The sequence below is a fragment of the Rhinatrema bivittatum genome, chromosome 5, assembly GCF_901001135.1.
Source record: "Rhinatrema bivittatum chromosome 5, aRhiBiv1.1, whole genome shotgun sequence".
Lineage (NCBI taxonomy): Eukaryota > Metazoa > Chordata > Amphibia > Gymnophiona > Rhinatrematidae > Rhinatrema > Rhinatrema bivittatum.
Genome location: NC_042619.1, coordinates 220,670,176 through 220,692,396, shown reverse-complemented (window position 1 = coordinate 220,692,396; position 22,221 = coordinate 220,670,176). Strand labels below are relative to the sequence as shown.

Here is a 22,221-nt window from a genome sequence, read left to right as displayed (position 1 = left end):
TGAGAGCTGTCCGAGACAGTGTTGCAGCTCATCCGCGAGAGGTGGGGCTGTCACTATGTGAATCTAATGGCAACTCATCTCAATGCAAAAGCGGCTCGGTTTTTCAGTCAGAGAAGAGAGCATGGGGCCAAGGGCATCAGCGCTCTAGTACTGGCTTGGCCTCGGGAGGTTCTGCTTTCCGTGTTTCCTCCTTGGTCTCTAGTAGGCAAGGTGTTGCAACGGATAGAGAGACATCTGGCAAAGTGGTGTTGGTAGCGCCAGAGTGGCCTCATCAGCCGTGGTTCACAGATCCAGTCAACTTAGCTGTGAACGGTCTGTTACGCTTTGGCCATCTTCGGGCCTTCTTCAACAGGGCGCTCTATTTTCAGACCAGGCTGCTTACATTTGTCTGGCGGCTTGGCTTTTGAGAGGTGACAATTGAGACGCAGGTTATTGCTACTCTCCGAACGTCTACGTCTCTATTGTATGTGAGGGTCCAGAAGGTTTTTGAGTCCTGGTGTATCGCTTAAGGAGTGCAAGCTTTACCATCTTCGGTGTCTCAGATCTTGTCCTTTCTTCAGGATGGTTTGGTCAAGGGGTTGGCTTTCAACTCTCTTAGGGTCCAGGTGGCTACTCTTGCTTGCCTATGAGGTAAAGTAGAGGGTTGCTCTCTGTCTTCTCATCCTGATGTGGTTAGTTTTCTTAGGGGGGCTAAGAATTTGCACCTGCCGATTAGGAGAGTTTGCCCATTCTGGAATCTTAATCTTGTCCTCAGAGGTTTGTGTGAGACACTTTTTGAATTTCTTCGGACATCGATGCTTAAAGATTTGACCCTTAAAGTCGTTTTTCTAGTGGCCATTTGTTCAGCTAGGAGAATCTCTGAGTTACAGGTGTTACCTTGTCATGATCCGTTCCTGCAGATTTCAGATTCAGGGATGTCATTGCGGACAGTACCCTCGTTTTTACCGAAGGTGGTATCAGCATTTCATGTGAGTGAAACGGTGGAGCTTCCAGCTTTTCCAGAGATGGATTCTTCTGCACCTCATAAGTGGGAGCTTAAGCTTTTGGATGTTTGCAGAACTTTGTTGAGGTATTTCAAGGTAACGAATAATTTCAGGAAATTGGATCATCTCTTTGTTTTGTGGAGCAGTTCGAAGAGAGGTTCTCAGGCTTCCAAGGCTATTATTGCATGGTGGCTCAAGGAAGCCATTGGATCGATGTAGATAATTAAGGATTGTCTGGTTCCTGAGGGTTTGAGAGCCCACTTTACACGTTCTTATGCAGCCTTGTGGGCAGAGGCTCAGATGGTTTTGCCACTGGAAATTTGCAGAGCAGCAACTTGGAAGTTGCTGCATACTTTCACAGGCATTATGTGGGGGATCCAGAGTTCCAGTCTTTTGGCGAGAGTGTTTTGCAAGCAGAACTCTCCAGGTCACACCCTAAGTAGGGAGCTTTGGTACATCCCAGGAGTCTGGCCTGATCTGGATACGTACAGGGAAAGGAAAATTGGTTCTTACCTGCTAATTTTCATTCCTGTAGTACCACAGATCAGTCCAGAACCTGCCCGATCCATGGAGGTAGAGAGTCGTCCGCTCATCTGATTTTATTGGTATGGTATACAGATTTTCATGGTATGGAATACAGACTTGTTATAGAAGTTTTTTCTAAATTTGTTTTATTTGTTGGTGTTTTTATGCTTGGGTACAGGTCAATACTGAGGAACTGCAGGTGGCACATGTGATTATGTAGCAGTGTCAGTAAAACTTTCTCTGTCTCCATCTGTTGGCAGGTATGCAAAACCTAGGAGTCTGGACTGATCTGTGGTACTACAGGAATGAAAATTAGCAGTTAAGAACCAGTTTTCCTTTTGTTTTTGTCCCTAGCCTCTTTCTACCCATTTCTGGATGTCAAGGGTTGGCCACACCATGCTGCTTGTGGCCTTTTCCTAGCAAAATATGGCAGAGCCTTCTGCAATCTGCCCGCGGGGAGGGGGGGGGGGAATCCATCCAGTTATTAGCCAAGCCTGACTTTGCTTATTTTCCAGGATCTAAAAAATTGGGGCTCTCCCAGGTTAGTGTCGGGTGAAATCAGCAGTACTACAGATATTAAAATGTGTTAAAAACAGGACTGGCCTAAAGTCTTTCTCCAAAAGCAGAGTAATTTGCCATCTCTGAATGGGTAAGATGTGAGGAACGAGTTGATTTTCTATTCTTTACAAATGGAAAGAACCTAAAGCTGACTCATTCTGAAAACATGGAAAAAATTTTTAGGTCATTGTGTTGGCAATTTGTGTGCAAATAAATTACCGAAAGAAATGACCCAAAAAAATCTGAAGGCAAAAAAATTGAAATGAAATTGAGGAAAAAAAATTCATGAAAAAGAAAGAAATGAACCAAAAATGAGAAAAACAGAACTGCACATTCCTAGTCTCTGGAAGTGCAACGTGTTTAGGTTTGTAAACTCATGTCATAACATACTGAGATGCTGGGCCAGTAATAGGAATGACACAGCCGGTTTTGTACTCAGTAACTGTCTTTCCCAATTTTCCATTTTGGATGACAAACGTCTGCTTTAACTTTTTATTTACACAGTGACAGTAGCAACAGCAGCAGCAGCAGCAGCAGCACATTCTTGTGCATTTTACTCTGCCTTAAGTAGGTTTTTTTTTGTTCTCAATATCCAGTTCCTGTAACTATAAAAGAAAAAGCCACAGAAGAAAAGTAAATGGAAGTTTGAAAACACAGATAGTCCCTCTGTTCTCCTATAAATTGTCCAGGGCTCACCTCAGATGATTTTTATATTTTATCTTCCTGGGAACTACCAGAATGAACTGTTATACCCTTTCCAGTTTTGGCGATGGAACAGAAAAAAAAGGATAACAAAGAAAACCATAGGAGATCATTTTCAAAGGAGCTGCATGTGTAAATGAAACATACTATTGTAGCAATTTTCAAAAGCCATTTACACATTTAGGGCCTGATTTTCAAAGGATTTACATGCTTAAAACTGGGTTTTACATGTGCACATGCACTTTATGAGCATAAGTGAGCTTTTGAAAATTGCTACAATATATGCCATTGAATTGTGAAAAGGTTTTACAACCGTAAAATGTACTCACTTAACATAGGTAAATAGGCTTTTGAAAATTGCTATGGTATTATGTTACATTTGTGTGTGTAATTCCTTTGAAAATTACCTCCTTAAAATGCACTTACCGCCGGTAAAAACTGTTGACAATTCAATGGCATATATTGTAGCAATTTTCAAAACTCACTTAGCATGTAAAGTGCATTTACATGTGTAAAACCAGTTTTAAGTGTGTAATCCTTTTGAAAATTACCCAGAAATGAGCATTGTCAAAGGGTTCACAAATGGCGGAGCAATCCAAACAACGGAGCAAGCACCCCAGGCCGACTGACGCCAAGCCCCATAAAAGGAAGGGAAATGTTTCAGCTATAGATGCCATACCGCAGACTTAAATTTGCATCCTCCAAGCTAGGCACAACGGTACAGGAGTTGGAGGGACACCCAAGAATGGCTTTGGGGACCCAAGCAGTCAGCACAGTCACTCATAATGCACCATGATGTGATGCAAATGCATTGGTGCATGCCATGCATCCTGAAATGCACACCACTGTCAACACATGGCACAGCAGCATCCAAGCCATGCAATGCACATCAACCAGGAATGAAGCAGTCAACTCCTCGCAATGCAGACACATAAAAAACAAAGCCAGCCAAGTTACAACGCAACGCAAGACCGCCACAGCTGGAACAATCAAGATTCCTGAAGCCATTCAAAGAAAATTCAAGCTCAGTGCCCAAGCAGACAACGCAAGGGGTGTACTTACGACCTGTCCCTCAGTTCCATGATCATGACAGGACAAGGGAACCCTCATCGCATAGAGAATTACCAAGAAGGAGGCCACAGCAAGACACAGATGTCTCAGTAGAAGTAGAGCATGCCCTACAAACTTATGCGCCCATACCATGGTCGTTCCTTATAAGATCACTTTTGATTATTTCTTCAGGATTGTCACAGAGTGGTCTTCAGGTCTAGTCTGACTATTCAATGGTATCGAGATGAAAACATGAGGAACCCCAACTCCAAGAAATGCTGTTCTTCAGGGACAAGACAACCTTTGAGGAACCTAATCATGATAGACCTCTACATTCTCTAATTTCTGACATACATCTAGCAGCCATTCCTACATCAAGGTTTTTCTCCTCCTTGCATCTGAACATCAGCCCAACAAGGCTTTGATTTTCCAGCCTTGACCAGAGCTGAAAGGAACAGGGGAGAGACTTTGCTTCACCCACAAGAGATAGTCTGAGGAGCCCTAAATTACCAGAAGGCTTCCCTGACCCTAGGGAAGAACCAGATAAGGCAGACTCCCCTCTGTCTTACCATTCCCTGCAGTTGTTAGCGACCTCATCTATAGGCCTTCAGTCTGATGAACCAGAGGAGCCCACCTGAACATAATTCCCCTCCAGAGGATCTGACATATTCTAAATTTATAGAAAAATAGGAAAAACTCTAAAAGTAGAAATCAGGAAGTTCCCAGACCCCCTCAAAGAAGTCTTTGAAATATTGAAGATCTTAGGCAATCTTTCTGAACCAGCAGCCCTGCCATCTCATAGTTTTAGATTCCATACTTCAAAAATCTTGGAAGTCCCCACAGTTCAATCTCCTGGTAGCCAAAAAATTGGACTTAAAATTTCATCTTAAAAAGTCTCAATATTATGGCCTAATGCAATTACCTCCCACAATGGTCGTAGTAGAATCCGCCATGAAGAGGGCAAAGAAATCAAAACTCCATGCAAATGCCATTCCAGGTAGAGACAACAAACTCCTAGATGACTTTGCTAGAAAGATCTTTCAGAGCTCCATGTTAACCTCATGCATTCAGCAGCATCAATTTTACATGGTGCAATACATCTCTGAGTGCTTACAACTCAAAACCCTTTGTACGCTCTGAGATTGGCTAACAAATAACACCTCAGCCACTACAAGACCTAGAAGAAGGCATTCGGCATCTCCTCCATTCTGTTTATGAGGCATTTGAAACAAATTCAAGAACCTCAGCATCTTCTATAGCAGCCTGTTGGACCGCCTGGTTATGAGCAAGTGCAATCAGAGGGGACGTGCACGAAAAACTAGCAGATCTGCTCTGCTTAGGGGATAATTTGTTTAGGGACAAACTCCATGAAAAAGTATCACAAATAAAAGAACAAAATGTGGTGGTGCAATCAGTCACACTGCAAACAGACCAACCCACCCCATTCAGATAGCTGTTCTTACAGTACAAAAAACCTTATTACTAACGAAAGCCCTACAAACAGTACATCCAGTATAGCAACGGTTCTCAACCAGTGTGTTGCGACACACCAGTGTGTTGCCAAGCTCACGCAGGTGTGTCGCCACACTTCCCTGTCCCCTGCTGACCCAGCTGCTCCCCCTACTCGAGCGAAATAGGTTCTCCGCTCGGGCTTAAAATGCTTATAGCCCGGGCGGAATGTGGCAGGACAGCTGGAGTCAGCGGCACCAGCATTCTCTCTTGTTCAAGCCCTCCCCGCGGCCCAGAAGAGGAAGTGGTGAGCAGCAGGTGCGTGCGCGTGAAGACGAGGCCATGCTAGTGTGGGCAGCATCGGCCCAAAGAAGAGAAGAGAGGAGCGGTCTGAAGAATGAGCAGTGCGGTTCTGAGTGAAGCGAGGAACAACATCAACCCCCGCGGACAATGGGACTCCTTTCTCTGCGAGGGCTGAAGGAGGTTGCTGCTGCCTTTAGGGTTGGAAGAGGAGGAGGCTGCTGCTGCCGTTAGTTCAGGGGGGGAGGGGGGGCTGGCGCAGAAAGTGAGTGAATGAGCAAGCATATGTGTTTGAGATCCTCTCTGTGTGTATGTGAGTGAGACAGCATGTATGTGAATGATTGAGAGCCTGTATATGTGAAAGAGAGTATGTGTGTGATTGAGAGCCTGTGTGTGAGAGATAGCATGAATGTTAGTGTATGATTGAGAATCTCTATGTGTAAGTTTGTGATTGACAACCTTTTTGTGTGAAAGAGTATGTGTGTGTGATTGAGATCCTTTGTGTGTGAGCGAGATCTCTGTATATATGATTAAGAGCCTGTGTGTATAAGTAAGAGAGAGAGCATGTGGGTCTGTTTGTGATTGAGAGCTGGTTTAGATGAGGGAGCATGTGAGTATGTGATTGAGAGCCTGTGTGTAAATGAGAGAAAGAGAGAGAGCATGTGTGTAAGCATGTGAATGAGAGGCTGTGTGTGAGAGAAAAAGGAAGCATGTATGTGTGTGATTGAAAGTCTGTGTGTATAAGCATGTGTGTAAATGTGTAATTAAGAGCCTATAAAAGTGAGAGAGAAAAAGCATGTGTATCTGTGAGTGAATGAAAGCCAGAATGAGAGAGAGAGAGCAGAAAGTTGCAAGCAAACCATCCCTCCTCCTGCTAATTCAAAACAATCTCAGGGCTCCTGGATATCAAGCATTCCCAGGTATGCAGAGCAAAACATTTTTTGTACCCTTATTATTTTTCATTATTGGGCCTTTGTGTACAATTTCTGTTTTTGAAGTGTTAAGTTTCAGAAGATTGTGGAAGAGCCACGATTTTATGGTGTTGACGTATAAGGAAACTAAAGATAGAGCTTTAGATCACGATTTTGAATATGGAACGAAAAACTGGATGTCGTCTGCATATATTTTGAATTGGATATTAACACTGTGTAAAAGATAGCATAATGGTAAGAGATAGATTTTGAACAGAATGGGTGAAAGTGAAGAACCTTGTGGGACTCCTGAGGGGATGGAGTATTGCGAGGATGCACACGCACCTATATGGATTTGATATTGACGATTAGGTAGAAAGGAATTAAACTGTGTTTGAGATACCAATTGAATGCAATCTAGACAATAGTATAAAGTGATCAAGGGTGTCATATGCTGCCAAGATGTCTAAGAGCACTAGTGTACAGTCAATGTTGAAATCAAATCCTCTTAATAAAGCATCAAAAGAAGATATCAGAAAGGTTTCCTTGCTGTGACTTTTTCAGAAGCTGTGCTGGTTTGGGTGTAGAAGCTCGTTGTCATAGAGATAATTGTTTAATTGGTATAAAACAATGGATTCTGTTACTTTGGCCAGTGTGGAGAGTGAAGCTATGGGGCGTAGATTGTTTAGGTTAGAAAAGTCTTCATTTTTTCTTTTTTTGGATAGGTAATACTGAAGTCAGTTTAAACTGGTCAGGATAGAAACCAGTGCATAATGATTGATTTATAAGGTTGACAAGAAAATTGTATATTGGTAGACTGAGTGATTTCAGATAATGTCTGGGACAAGGATTGAAAGGGGAAAAGGACATTTTTGTTTTATGAAGAATGCGTGTGATTATGTCTGAGTCGGTGGGTGAGAATGATGACCAAGTTACTAAAAACAATAAGTGAGGATATTGCTCCTTACATAACAAGAATTATAAATCTATCTTTAAAGGAGGGTGAGATCCCATCAGTACTAAAATGTGCCTGTTATATTTCTGATAGAGTGTGAACCCTGGGCCGAGATGAGAGGTGTCTCCGCCCACAGGGAGGAGCCCTGTGAGCCTCACAGTCGGTGGGCGTGGTCTGTGATCTCGGACACAGCTGTAAGGTAGAGACTTTATTATGTAGGAAAGAAAAGTAAAGCCCACGGAGCAGGAGGTGTAATTAAGTATAGTTCTGAGTTGAGAGGTATACTCCCGATGTGTAGATCCGGTAGTGGCCCGCAGATCAGGTTACGCCAAAGATGTCTGTGCTGTGGTGATAATGAGAAGGTAGTCTGAGGTGCAGGAACTCAGAAGAGGGTCCTGTAGATGATGCGGTCATAACCTGCAGCGCAGGGCATATCGGAGCGACTCCTACTGGGGAGGTAGTGGCCTGAGGTATGGGGTACACTGCAGAGAATCCCACAATAGGTTTGGTATCGTTGAAGTCCATAGTCGTATATTCACAAGAGGTAGTTCCAGGAGAGTGTCCCAGGAAGCGGGACAGGTAGCAGTCCAAGGCAGAAAGGCCCTCCGAGGAGCGGATAGCCAGGAACGCTGAAGGGCCCCCGAGGAGGAGATACCCAGAACGACTTATGCCAAGTACGGAATCTGGACCGGAAGTCCAAGGATGGAGCAGATTCAGCAACGAGGGAACTCCTTGCTAACTCGTTGAAGCATAGGGCCAGTCAGCTTAAATACAGCAGAGAGATGACATCATTTGGAGGGGCCGCCCCCGAGGTTCCCGCCATGACGTGTATAAAGGTGGCCCTTGTGCGTACGCGGCTAGGTAATTCCTGAAACAAGATGGCGGTCGGCAGCGCCCATGCCATCCTGGGAACGCCAGGCAGGTCGGCGGTTGCTGGCGGAGGCTGCCATTCTTCCTAGGATTGACAGTGAAGCAAAGAAAGAGGTGAGCATAAGTGGTTGCAGCCGTCTGTGACCAACAGGCGTAACAGTGCCACAGTAAGACAAATTTTAAAAACCAAAAATACTGACAATAAGAATTTTAATAATTTTAGACCTTTTTCAACGTTACCAGCCATAGCTAAAATACTTGAGAAAGCTCTACTCTAGCAGTTAAATGAACATATTGATTAGAAAAATATATTATATCCTATAGAATTTGACTTCAGAAGAAATTATAGTACAGAGACCTTACTATTAGCATTAATAGACACAATTTTACATGGGTTTACTTGTCTTATTAGATCTGTCTGCCTTATTTGACATGGTTGACTTGAATATTATGATTCAGAGACTTTCAGAAACTGGCATGTCTGGGATAACATTGAAATGGTTTTCCTTCTTTTTAACAAATCACTCTTTTCAGGTAATACTGCCTCAAATATAGTAACATTGGAAACAGGAGTTCCACAGGGATCTGCACTCTCAGCTATGCTTTTTAACATTTACATGCTTTTTCTATGCAGATTACTTTCTGGACTTGGTTTAATTTATTTTATATATACCGATGATGTACAGTTCCTGATGCCTATTGGAATATTGATTGATCACTCACTAAAGCTATTGGAAATATACTTTAGAGTTATACAAAACTGCTACTTCACATGAAATTGATGCTTAATAAGCAAAAAACAGAAATAATACTGTTAAATAGAAAAATACCCAATAACAGTTGGAACTATTTTACAAGAGATTCCACACAAATAGAGTTAGCTGAACAAGCTCGTGATTTAGGAGTGATAATTGATACTCCTAAATCACCGTTAATTTACCATTAAGAAGCACATTAATAAAATAATAAAGAATGGGTACAATAAACTACATATCTTACGGCGCTTAAAACCAGTGTTATGTCATGTCGATTTTCGTACAGTATTGCAGACCTTAATATTTGCTAATATAGATTACTGTAAAGCTCTATTTTTAGGATTACTGGCTAACACAATTAGTCCACTACAACTATTACAAAATGCAACCGCTCAAATTTTAGCAGGTAACAAAAAATATGATCATATCACCCCAATATTGATTTTCTTACATTGGTTGCCCATTAAATTCAGAATACAATATGAAGTATTGTGTATAAAATACAAAATCATTAATTCAAATATTTCAGATTGGCTGGGTGCGTCCTTACACTTGTATATCCTGAAAATAAATCTGCGTGCAGCAAATAAAGATCTTTTTGTTGCAGTTCTGGCCACAAGCACCGCGGCCAGGCCCTTACCTCCGGGCTCCCGGTCCTGCTCCCCCTTCCAGAGGGCTGGTTTGCGGCCTGTGTGGCGGCGTCCCCGCTGGGGCTGCACCGCTGCAAGCTCTCCCATAGACGCCCTGCTCTTAGGCGCGCGCGCCCGCCACTTGGACGCTTTTCTAGGCTGTTTCCCGCCAGAGCTGACTCCGCCCAAATCCTGACGTCAGACGCCGCGGCCTTGATAAGCCGGCCGCGGTCTTCCAGTCTTTGCCTTGCAACGGGGTAGCTTCCTGGTTCCCTGTTGCGCTGTGCCCCGGAGCGACTCGTCTTGCTTCATCGCTCCGTTCCTGTTTACCTGCTACAGTACCTGCTTGCCTGCTTCAGTTCCTGCCTGGTTCCAGTACCCGAGTCCTGCTACAGTTCCTGCCTGGTTCCAATACCCGAGTCTTGCTACAGTTCCTGCCTGGTTCCAGAACCCGAACCCAGTTACAGTATTGCTACTGTCCTAGTCTGGTTCCAATTAGCTGTCCTGATCCACTACTTGCCTAAGTCCCAGCGGTTCGGCTCCTACGGGCTCCTCCTGGGGGAGTACCAGCTTCCAGGGTGAAGAGCATCTACGTCCTGCCTGAACATCTGCCTCCCGGCCTGCTATTCATTAGAGACATTGACCATCCTTCCCAGTCTCCAGCAGGTTGGACCAAGGGTCCACGAAACAGAGACTTCCACAACAGATTGCAAGGCCATGGACTCTGCGGATGCGCCTGTCCCCTTGGACCTGCCTGGGTTGGCCCAGCAGCTGCAGTATCAAAAGCAGTACCTCGAGGTCCTTACCAGTTCAATAGGGGAGTTATCGGCCCGATTGGATGCCCGGGCCACCTCTGCCTCAGATCCAGTACCCGAGGCCCAAGACTCTTCAATGACGCAGCTGCCGGCACCCTCCCGCTAAGCTGGTGATTTAAGGACGTGCCGCGGCTTCCTGAACCAATGTTTTGTGTGGTTCTCCTTTTTGCCTCAGCAGTTCCCCTCGGATGCGGTGAAAGTGGCATATATCCTGTCCCTGCTTGATGGGAAAGCCTTAATATGGGCTTCTCCCCTTTGGGAAAACAATGATTCTTTGCTAACGGATTTACAAAAGTTCATCACGAACTTTCGTCAGGCCTTTGATGAGCCCGCCCGAGAAGCCACAGCTACCTCTGACCGGCTGCAACTTCGTCAGGGAGCTCGCTGCTTGGCAGATTATGCAACGGACTTTCGGACTTTAGCCCAGGAAGTAGGTTGGCAAGATGGTAGTCTTAAGGCCATCTTCCTGGAAGGCCTCTCCAGATGCATAAAGGATGAAATTGCAGCTTGAGACCTGCCGGAGGACCTCAACGCCCTAATTGAGATGGCTGCCCGAATTGACCGCCGCCTACAACAACGGGCCAAGGAGCAGCCTCCTCTCGCTATAGTCCGGCTCCTGGGCCGAGACCAGTGCCCTCTCCCAAGATTTCTCGTCCAAATGCTCCCACCTGCGAACCCATGCAGCTGAGATGGGCCTCGCTTTCTGCTGAAGAAAGGCAACTTCGCCATTCGTTGAACTTGTGTTTATATTGTGGCCAGAAGGGCCACTTCTTGGCACACTGCCAGGAGCGTGCGGAAAATGCCAAAGCCTAGGAGGTCGGGAGGAGCTCCTCTTAGGCTGTGCTACAGCTCCTCAATTTACTGTTCCTGTTACCCTGGAATATCCCGGAGGCTCCTTTGAGACGATGGCATTCCTGGATTCCGGAGCGGAGGTAATTTCATCCTGCAGGACCTAGTCTCCCAATTGCGAATCCTTACGCATAGACGGGAGGTCCCGTTATGAATTACCTCTATCCAGGGGACGCTCCTTCCAGGACCTGTCCAGATGTCCACGGCACCCATTACAGTCCGCACCGGGGCGAACCATTCAGAGGAGATAGCCTTTCTAGTGTTGGAGAAGGCTGTCCACCCTGTGGTGCTAGGGTTGCCGTGGTTACAGAAACACTCACCCACGATTCGGTGGGATACGTTACAGATTGTCAAATGGAGTCCTTTTTGCCTGACCAACTGTATGAAAGTACCTAAGAGTCCTGCACTTTCCTTGATGCACTCTGCCGTGGGTCCTCCTGCACCTTATGAGGACTTTACGGATATATTCTCCAAGACCAAGGCGGAGATCCTTCCGCAGCATCGTCCGTATGACTGTGCTATAGACTTGCTACCTGGTACCATGCCTCCCCGAGGAAGGGTTTATCCCTTATCCATACCTGAGACCTGGGCCATGTCCGAATACATTGCAGAGAATCTGGCCAAAGGGTTTATCCACCCGTCTAAGTCGCCTGCAGGGGAAGGCTTCTTTTTTGTCAGCAAGAAAGATGGCTCACTGAGGCCGTGCATAGACTATCGAGGTCTAAATTATATTACCAAGCGAGACCGCTACCTGCTCCCGTTAATCCCGGAGCTCCTGGATCAGCTTCAGGGAGCGAAGATTTTTGCAAAGTTGGACCTACGAGGAGCGTACAATCTAGTCAGGATCCGTCCCGGAGATGAGTGGAAAACCGCGTTTAATACCCGAGACGGGCATTACGAGTATCTCGTGATGCCTTTCGACTTATGTAATGCCCCAGCGGTGTTCCAGCACCTGATGAATGAGGTGTTGCGGGACCTTCTGAACACCTGCGTAATTGTTTACCTTGACGATGTGTTAATCTACTCCCAGGACCTGTCGTCACACCGTCAGCATGTCCGCCAAGTACTCCAGATACTTAGGGAGCATGGCCTGTATGCAAAGCTAGAAAAGTGTAGCTTTGAAAGGACATCCTTGCCGTTCCTAGGCTACATAGTCTCTGCAGCTGGATTTCAAATGGATCCTGAGAAAGTGGCGGCTATTAAGAATTGGCCCCGGCCGAGGGGGTCTTAAAGCGTTGCAACGCTTCCTCGGCTTTTCCAATTTCTACCGTCACTTTATTCCCAATTACTCTCGTATCGTGGCCCCACTAACTGCCCTCACCCGAAAGGGGGCTAACGCAGTGGATTGACTTGCTACTGCCTGTCAAGCTTTTGAGATCCTTAAAGAAGCCTTCTTGTTAGACACCTGCCTTCGTCATCTGGATCCCAGCCGGCCCTTCGTGGTGGAAGTTGATACCTCCAATGTGGCCGTGGGGGCCGTACTGAGTCAGTACTCTGATTCCGGACAGCTGTTGCCCTGTTCATATTTCTCAAGGAAATTCTCCCCGGCAGAGAGCAACTACTGTGTTGGTGACAAAGAGTTGCTAGCCGTGAAACTTGCCCTGGAAGAAGGGACACAGTGGTTGGAAGGAGCCAACCATCCAGTTACAATTTACACTGATCACAAAAACCTAGCATTCTTGAAGCAAGCTCAACGCCTGAACCCGAGACAAGCCCGGTGGTCGCTATTTTTTGATCGGTTTGACTTTACCTTACGCTACCGACCCGGCTTGAAGAACGTCCGAGCTGACGCGCTCTCGCGCTCCTCTGAGGTCAAAGAGACTCCTGACACACCTCAGTACATCTTGGACCCGGAGAAAGTAAGTCTTGCCGCAACCTCAGTGTCCTCCCAAGGGAAGACCGTTGTGCCACGCCGCTCCCGGAGAGCAGTTCTCGCCTGGGCTCATGACTCCCTCACTAGGGGCCATGCTGGTTGGAAAGGGACCTTAGACTTGCTAAACCGTTTCTATTGGTGGCCAACGGTGAGACAGGACGTCCAAGCTTTTGTTGGTTCATGCCCTACCTGTGCTGTTCAAAAGCCGCTCATCGGGAAGCCCAGGGGCCTGTTGCAACCATTGCCCATCCCGGTGGAACCTTGGACACACATCTCCACCGATTTCGTCGTGGACCTTCCTGCCTCAGGAGGTAATTCGTTCATTTGGGTAACCATGGACCGATTTTCCAAGATGGCGCACTTTGTCCCTTTGCCAAAGCTACCTTCTGCACCTGACCTGGCTGGCCTGTTCGCTCAGCATATTTTTAACCTTCACGGTCTCCCGCAGGATATAGTCTCTGATCGAGGACCACAGTTTACAGCTCGTTATTGGAAAGCCTTATGTAAACGCTTCAATGTGCAACTTAGTCTTTCATCAGCATTTCATCCTCAAAGTAATGGGCAAACTGAACGAACCAATCGAACCCTGAAGACCTTTCTCTGTGCCTTTTTGAACGAACGAGAAGATAATTGGGCCGAACTACTTCCGTGGGTGGAGTTCTCGTATAATAATCACACGCATGCAGCTACTGGAAGTTCGCTGTTCCTCGTTGTTTACGGGAAGCAACTTCGACCGCCCCTGCCTTCGCCTGAACCTAGTGCACTCCCAGCAGTGCAACTCTCAGCTCATCAGCTTTGTTCCTTGTGGATCTCTACCCAGGAAAAGATCCATAAAGCCGCCTTATCCGCCAAGAAATGGGCGGATAGGCATCATCAGCCAGCACCCATCTTCCTTCCAGGAGATCGTGTCTGGCTTAGCACCAGAAATCTACTGCTACGTATCCCGTCTAGAAGACTAGCTCCAAAGTTCTGTGGGCTTTTTGAGTTGCCGAACGAGTGGGAGCAGTTTCATACTGTCTACGCCTACCCTCCTCCATGCGCATGCACGACGTGTTCCATGTCTCATTGCTGAAGCCTCTTGTGTTATCCAGGTACCACTCCCGGGCTTCTGAGACATCAGATCCTTCAGTACCAGATGAGGTCACGTATCACGTGCGTGAAGTTTTGGGTGTCCGGTTCCATCAACGCCGATGGGAATACTTGCTTGCCTGGGAGGGTTGGGGACCCAAGGATAATTCTTGGGAACCGGCCCGTAACATCCTCGACAAGGACTTATTACGCCAATTCCATCTGGACCACCCAAGTAAACCCGGACTGGCTAAGAGGGGGCGAAAGAGGGGAGGTACTGTTGCGGTTCTGGCCGCGAGCACTGGAGGACTTCGGTAGAAGGACGCCGCGGCAGGCAATCTTCCCGCGGGTGACGAGGGAGGCGCCAAAGAGGTGAGGAGGGCGGAGAGAGGGCGTTGGGAACCGACAGACACAACATTGGCTAAGTAGCTTTAAATATCTGCCTCTTAGTTTTAATGTCATATAGCAGTACTTCTGTTGACTGAAACTAAACACATTGACTTAACGAGCTGCGTAGTCTTACAGTGCAAATGATGCAATTAGAATATTAACCTGAAGCAAATATGACAGTGGATTATTCAGCTTATTGATGCATCACTTGCTAATTTTCTGAATGCTGTTTGCTAGCTGCCAGTCAGTGAGAATAACTTTAATAATGTGAAAGTGCGTATTACTAGCCTAGTTGCCTTATTGAGAAAAGAAAAACACTTTTTCTTTGTAGAACAGTAAATTTTATGATGAAAACAGTCATTGAATTTCTATTTCACAGCACAAACATAATTTTATGGAATTTGCAGTTGTCAAGGCAAACACCCAGCCTTGACAACTGAAGCCATGCTGCATGTCTTTTTCATTATCCACATAAAGTCAACCTATAGCTTTTTGCTGTTCTGATGCGGTCATAATTATTATGCTTTACAGATTGTTTGCAGAAGCAGCAAGCCAATTGAAATGGCTGTAAAGGAAAAGATCTCCATGTTCTGCCATGTGGACCCGGAGCAGGTTTGTCAAGCCCTTTCTGACTAACTTCAGTTCACTTGCTAACTTTAGCTCTCTTGATGGGGGACCATGAAATCTTTTGATCGGGGGATAACATTGATTCACTTGATAGAAGAAACATTGGATGATTTGATGATAGGGATAAGTATTGATTTCTTTGGCTGGGAATATTGTCTCTCTTGATATGGGGTAGTGTTGACTGACTTGATAGACAAAGCTATTTTTAATTTTATTAAGAAACATTTGTTGAATGGCTTATTTCTCATTTTGAGCAATACCTGCTGTGATAAAAAAAAAGTCTTTATTAGGTATGGGTCCTATAACATCAATCAATTACAGTAATTGTATGTATTCACCTTACCTCCTCCCTCCAGAGGATGGTTACCCTGGGCAGTTCAGCTTCCCTATAGGGCAAGCAGGATTTTAGTCCTCACAGAGGTCGCTCTTCTGTTGTGTTTTTTTCTGCGAAGCAGTAGCCTCACGTTTCTCAGAGCTCTCTCTAAACTTTTCAAACATTTTTCTTTGAGGATTTTTCCTCCATTTTTCTTCTGCGCAGGGTCCCTCTTCGTGGTCAGTTCTTCCGGCGTCTTAGTAGGTGTTTTTTTTTCTCTCATAGTGTGCGGTCGATTCCCTAGCATGTCACCTCATGGTGGCCGCCGGCCATTGACCGTTTGCCGGCTTGTTTTCATGGCTTTGTCCGGTTTTCGGAGATGCCCCCAGTGCCCGCGGACCATGTTTATCACGGATCCATGTGAGGTCTGTATCCTCTGCGTGGGGCTTCTCATGATATCCTCGGGTGTCTGACTGTGCTCAGATGACCCCTAAGGGCCATCGTTCCCGTCTGGACAAGATAGAATGCAATTGACTCCGGCATCAGGAGCCTCAAAACCGAAGGGCCGCGGAGATGCCTTCGACATAATGTTGCCCTCCGTGTCCCATCCGGTTCCTCCTCGAGAAGAGGGGCTCTGGGGACCAGCCCTCCCCATCATCAGATCGATCAAAGGCATTCGGATTGTCGTCATCCTCGGCACTGGAGAAAGACCGGGCCAAGCACCAAGGGAAATACTGGCACTGGCAGTCGTCCTCGTATGACAATGGTGCCGATTCCAGAGGAGCATTGGCCCATGCTAGGCCTCCTCCAAAGTGATCCTGTGGTTAAGAGGTCCCATCCTCTTCCAAACCCGGGAATCCCAGACGTTTCCCACTGAGTGCGGTGCAAGGTACCAAGTCTCCTCAGCCCCTCATGGAGGCCCTGGTGACTCCTCCTCCTTCTTCTCCTCCATCGTCTGCATTCTCTTCACTGGACTTTCAGGAGGAGCTGGACCGCAGGGTGCAGCAGATGGTGCTCTGAGCCCTCTGGAGTTTGAACTGCCCCCCCCCCGGCACTGGCTCCCATACTGGCGCCGAAACCAGTGCCTGCACTGTTAGCGCCCATGCTGTAGCGTCTCAATGTCCTCTTGGGCGTCCTATCGGCTGTTACGATTCTGCTTGTGGGTTAAGCCCACAAACAGCCTCTCACCTTCTTCCAGCTAGCGGGCCTGCTTACCCGATGCCATCTTTAGTGCTTCATGGCACTCAGAGCCGCTGTTCTTCAGCCTCACGGTCAGGAGGCCGCTGCTGGTGTTTCCCCACGGTCCGGAGACTGCCCATGCTCCGCTCCTGCATGACGGGCCTTGCTGCCATGCTTCCATGCGGCCCTGAGGCCGCCGACGTTCTCCCCCTGCTCTGGCGGCAGGGAGCTGCAGCTGTCCTTTTCTTCGCGGCTAGGCTGCCCTGGAGCTTCCCTTTGCAGCCTGGAACCGCCGCCATCGCTCCGCTTCATGGCTGGGAGCTGCAGACATCAGCGCCATCCTCCGCTGCAGGAGCCGCCCTCAGTCCTCTCTTCAGCGGCCACGCTTCCTCTCCAGATTTAAAGGGCCAGACCTCCTGGATCCTCCTCATGATGTCACCCTGGGTGTTCCTCTTCAGCCCTACAAAAGGGCTCAGCCTTCTGTTCCTCTTCGCCTTTGCAAGGAGTCAGTCATGGAGTTGGACTGCTCCTGGATCCTCCGTTCCAGCTCTTCGATTCAGGAGTCTCTGACGATGTCCTCCTCTGCTTCTTCAAGGCACTGTTCTTCATGGGAATTCCCTTGTCTTCCTCTGTGGTTCCTGATCCTTGTCTTCATCTTCGTTCCATGTCCTGGTCTCTTGTCGGGTTCCGTGTTCCTGTTCACTGATGTCTCCGTCCGATGTTCTGACTACAGATGTCGCCGACTTCAGATGACCTTGATTCCTGATGTCCTGTCTTCCCTGATGTCCGTCTCAGATGCCCTGTTCGCAGAAGTCTTTCTTTGAAGTAGTCCTTGCCAGTAGATGTCCAGATGTCCTGCCGTTGGGGCCTTCGTGATGCTCTCGGTTGAGTGTCCGGTAGGTCCAAAGTCTGGAAGGCCTGGCGTTCGGATGTCCTATCTTCCTGTGTTTCCTCGTTGCTCTTGATTGAGTGTATTTGTGGGTCCAAAGACCTGATGTCCCTGCCTTGGATACCCCAGTTGAACCTGTTTTCAGCTGTCTCGTCTTTGTTGTCCCCAAGGTCCTTGTCTCCAGATGAACATGCATCTAGTCTCCTGATGTTCTGCCTTTCATCATCTGTCCATTCTTCAAGAGTCCTTGTCTTGCCTCAGCCCTGCCTTAGCTTTGCTTTGACCTTGATGTAGTCTTGCCCGAACCTTGACGTATCCATGTCTGATCCTTGGTATAGCCGTGACTGGACTTTTGACGAAGCCATGTCTGAACTTTGGCATAAAACAAATGCAGGAGCGAGGAACTGCACTTCAAGCATTCAGCAACAACCCTTTTCCTCAGGTTCTTTAAATGTTTGGTTTCACCAGCACAGCCCGCTCTCCTTGCAAATCATAATATTTACAAACTGCAATGCTGTCAAGGTATGTATGTGGTGAAAAAGTTCTTGCATGTTTCAAATCTTTAAGTATTTAATCTTGCTTGGTCCTTAATTTCAACCGCGCTCCGTATGAATCCGTTTTTTGTTAGGACAAACTTCCTTCTGTGTAGTTATTCTGACGCTTCTGCAATATGGTATTTCCCGACTCCAGTTTAAATGGCTGTAGCGATTTTTGTTGTAAGGGATGATTTTCGGACTGTACGTTTGTGATTGTATTTAAGTCTGCGAATGAAGGATTCTCTCTAAATTTCTCTGTAGTTCTTACAATCAGGTGCAGTATACCTGTATCTTTTATGTATTTCTAACCTTTATAAGTTTGGTTGAGTTCACTGACCCCGCACGCTACATATTTATATTTATATTTTTGTTTTCCTGTAATCTACCTGTACTTGTCCTCCCGATTACCTTTTTACTTTCTCTCTTTTTTTGGACTGGTCACTTCGTTCATTAAATAAAGGTTGATTTTATTATGACTGGCCAAAAGATTCTGGCGCCAACTTTTGGTTCCTTTAAATATATAATCTGCCGACACTTCTTTTCTTTGCAAAATTGTATGTGAGTTTCACTTTGAAAGCATTATGTTAAATTAAAATAATATGTGCTATGACCTGATTATGAATTCTTATTTGTGTTGTTTAATTTTGGATCCTTTGCCATGAGTCCCCCCATTTGAATTGTTCTTTCTGTTACAACTTATGAACTCCGCTTTAAATACGTCCCTCCTGATGCAGCCGCATTTGGCAAAACATGGGTCCGTGTCGGGGGACCCTGTTTAAAACTGTGCCTTTTCAAAGCAATGGAGTTGCCGCCAATAAAAAGTTAATTTTACAACTACTCTGATGTTGTTTGGGACTCATTAAACTCTACTGCATTTCCCGATTTGAACTTTGGCGTAGCCATGATTGAACTTTGACATAGCCATGTCTGAACCCTCACATACCCTTGCCTTGACCTTGATGTAACCATGCCTTGTAACCATGCCTTGACCTTGACGTAACCGTGCCTTCACCCTGATGTAACCGTGACCCAGCCTTGCCTTCTTGCTTGATGTTTCGCCCGACCATGTATCAAGTATCGTCTGATCATGTCTTCAGGCATCCTCGTCTGACCATGTCTTCAGTGTCCTCATCCGATCATGTCTTGAATCTTCATCTTGTTCCAGTATCATCGCCTGTCCTCGAGCTCTCTCTGTCCTGGCACATTTGCCGTTCCCGTACGGCAGGTCCGAATGGGCTATTGAGTGGCCGGAGGACTACCCCAGAGACCAGCATTGCGTTGTTGTGTCTCTACTGATGCGTCAGGTTCGGCGGAGGCCCGAGTCCCTGGTCTTCAACTTGTCCACCTGTGCTGGGATATGTCTCACCTGCCTCGGCGCTTCCACGGAGCTCCTCTCTGCAGTCGCGTTGTGGTCCAAGGGCACACCACTTTCCCCGGAAGTGGGATCGCTCCCTAGCACTCCTGCAACACCGATGCAACCAGTGCCCGGGGCTCCTTCAGTTCCCCTTTAGCCACCGAGGTCCCCCTCTGGAGCGATACCAAAGCCCTCAAGGGTGCCTTCACTCCCCAAGCCCATTCCTGGGCCATTGAGAGTTCCAGGGCCATCGGTTCCCTCGAGGCCCCTGGTGCCTTCGGCACTGTTGATGCCCTTGATTCCGTTGGTATCCTTGAGACCCCCAGCACTGAGGCTGCCGAGGCAGCCCTCGATGTCATTGCTGAGAGGATTGGGCGCCGGCCTGCCTTGACATCCCCCGGTGGATATTAGTGAGGAATACGTGCCCAAGATCCCTGGGATGATGCTTCTTCCAAGTCCTCCTCTGATGACTCTGGTGACTTGCCTTATGAGCCCTCTCCACCAAATGATTGGCGTCGCTCTCCCTCAGAAGACTTCTTTGCAGGCTTTGTCCAGATTATGGCAGAAGCCATTTCTTTCCAACTCATCACAGAGGAGGACTCCTGCCACAAAATGCTGGAAGTCCTCCAGTTTGTGGATGACCCGAAGGAGGTGGTAGCCATGCTAATCTACGAAAGTCTCCTAGAACCTCTGTACATGAAGAGGGAGCACCGGGCTCTGTCCCCCCGATCAACTGGAAAACAGATGCCCTTTACCTGGTTTAACTGGCCTTTGGATTTCAGAAGCATCAGCTCCCCCATCAGTCTGTGGTGGTGGAGTCTGCCTTAAAAAAGGCTAAGAGATCTTGTACTCACTCCTCTGCTCCTCTGGGCCGAGATCATAGGGCCCATGGATGCCCTTGGAAGGAGGGTTTTTCAGGGAGCAATACTCACTGCCTGCATCGCCTCCTACCAGTTATACATGACTCAATATAACAGGAACTTGTGGAAGCAAGTTCAGGAGCTGGCAGAGCATCTGCCTCAACAGCAACAAGATGCGCTGGAGGCAGTAGTACAGAAGGGCCTTGAGAATGGGAAGCATGAGGTAAGGTTCACTTTTGATCTCTTTGAGACAGCGGCCAGGGTATCGGCTGCGGGTATTAGCGCCCGAAGCATGGCCTGGCTTCTGGCCTCCGACCTTCGACTGGAGGTCCAGGAGAAGCTAGTGGACCTGCCTTGCACCAGTGAAAATCTCTTTGGTGACAAAGTCAGGGATGCAGTCGCTCAGCTAAAGGACCATTACGAGACCTTGCAACAGCTCTTGGCTAGTACTTCGGACCCACCGTCTTCCGTGTGTAGGTCCCTATGTCAAGGACCTCGGAAGTCCTTCTATCATCAGAGGAGATACTACCCTCCAACTTCTCATACCAGGACCCCGCGCACTGCAGTCAGGGGCCGGCCACGCCATCAGCATGCCCCCAGACCATAACCAGCGCCCCAACTCAGCCCAGTTGTGGGCTTTTGACTGGTGGCGAGAGAGTGGATGCCAGCTTGTGGTTCCCACAGACCCCTGTCTACCGGTCGGGGGCCGGCTATGTCTGTTTGCAGATCGCTGGCCCCCTATTACCACCGACCCCTGGGTTCTGGCCATTGTACAACGCGGTTACCGCCTGAATTTCAGGACGGTCCCAGCGGATTCTCTTCCCCCCTCGCGTGGTTCCTGTCAGGGTATCAGAAACTTCTCGAATTTGAGTTCTCTGTCTTGCTGAAGGCTGGAGTCGTAGAACCCGTACCCACTCTCAAATGGGACAGGGCTTCTACTCAAGATACTTTCTGATACCAAAGAAAACAGGTGGCCTTTGGCCCATTCTCGATCTCAGAGCCTTAAACAGGTTCTTGCAGAAAGAACGGTTCAGAATGGTCTCTCTGGGCACCCTGATTCCTTTCCTTTGCAAAGAAGATTGGTTCTGCTCTCTTGATTAAAAGGACGCTTATGCCCACATAGCAATAGTACCCCCTCACAGGAAGTATCTCCACTTTGTAGTGGGCCCCAGACATTTCCAATACTGGGTGCTGCCATTTGGCCTTGCCTCAGCCTTGTGGGTCTTCACGAAATGTCTAGCGGTTGTAGGGGCACACCTGCACTGCACTGTGTTTCCCTACCTGGGTGACTGGCTCATCAGGAGCACCACACAGGAGGGCACTCTGTGTTCCCTCCGCTTGACAGCCAAGGTGCTTCAGTCACTGGGATTTGTGATCAGTTTCCCCAAATCCCATCTGAGCCTGTTGCAACAGCTAGCCTTTATTGGAGCTCTGCTAGACACGACTCTGGCCAGAGCATTCTTCCCCAGACATGAGCTCAGATGCTCGCGTTGTTAGCCCACTCCGTCTGTCGGAAACGCATGGTCTCTGCCCAGGTATTGCTCTGCATGCTCGGCCACATGACGGCATCAGTTCACGTCACTCCATTTGCCTGGCTAGCCATGTGGGTAGCGCAGTGGACTCTCTGCTCTCAATGGCTTCAAGCCACCCAGGACCTCTCAGCACTGGTAGAAATTACCTTGCCACTCCGAGACTCCCTCTCCTGGTAGGAGAGTCTGTCCAACTTGGAAAGGGGCCTCCCCTTCCAGGCCTCATCCCCCCAATGATACTGACTACCTTGG

The 22,221-nt window shown here is 47.5% G+C and overlaps 1 protein-coding gene across 5 annotated transcripts in view; it reads left to right on the top strand.

The window, feature by feature from the left end:
• The window catches only part of CTPS2 (CTP synthase 2), a 428,947-nt gene that overhangs the window by 133,440 nt on the left and 273,286 nt on the right, over positions 1-22,221 (top strand). For all 5 annotated transcript variants that reach the window (XM_029603286.1, XM_029603284.1, XM_029603287.1 and 2 more), the window contains one exon: positions 15,214-15,294. In XM_029603286.1, coding sequence (XP_029459146.1) covers positions 15,214-15,294 — 81 coding nt within the window. The remainder of the gene's footprint in view (positions 1-15,213; positions 15,295-22,221) is intronic.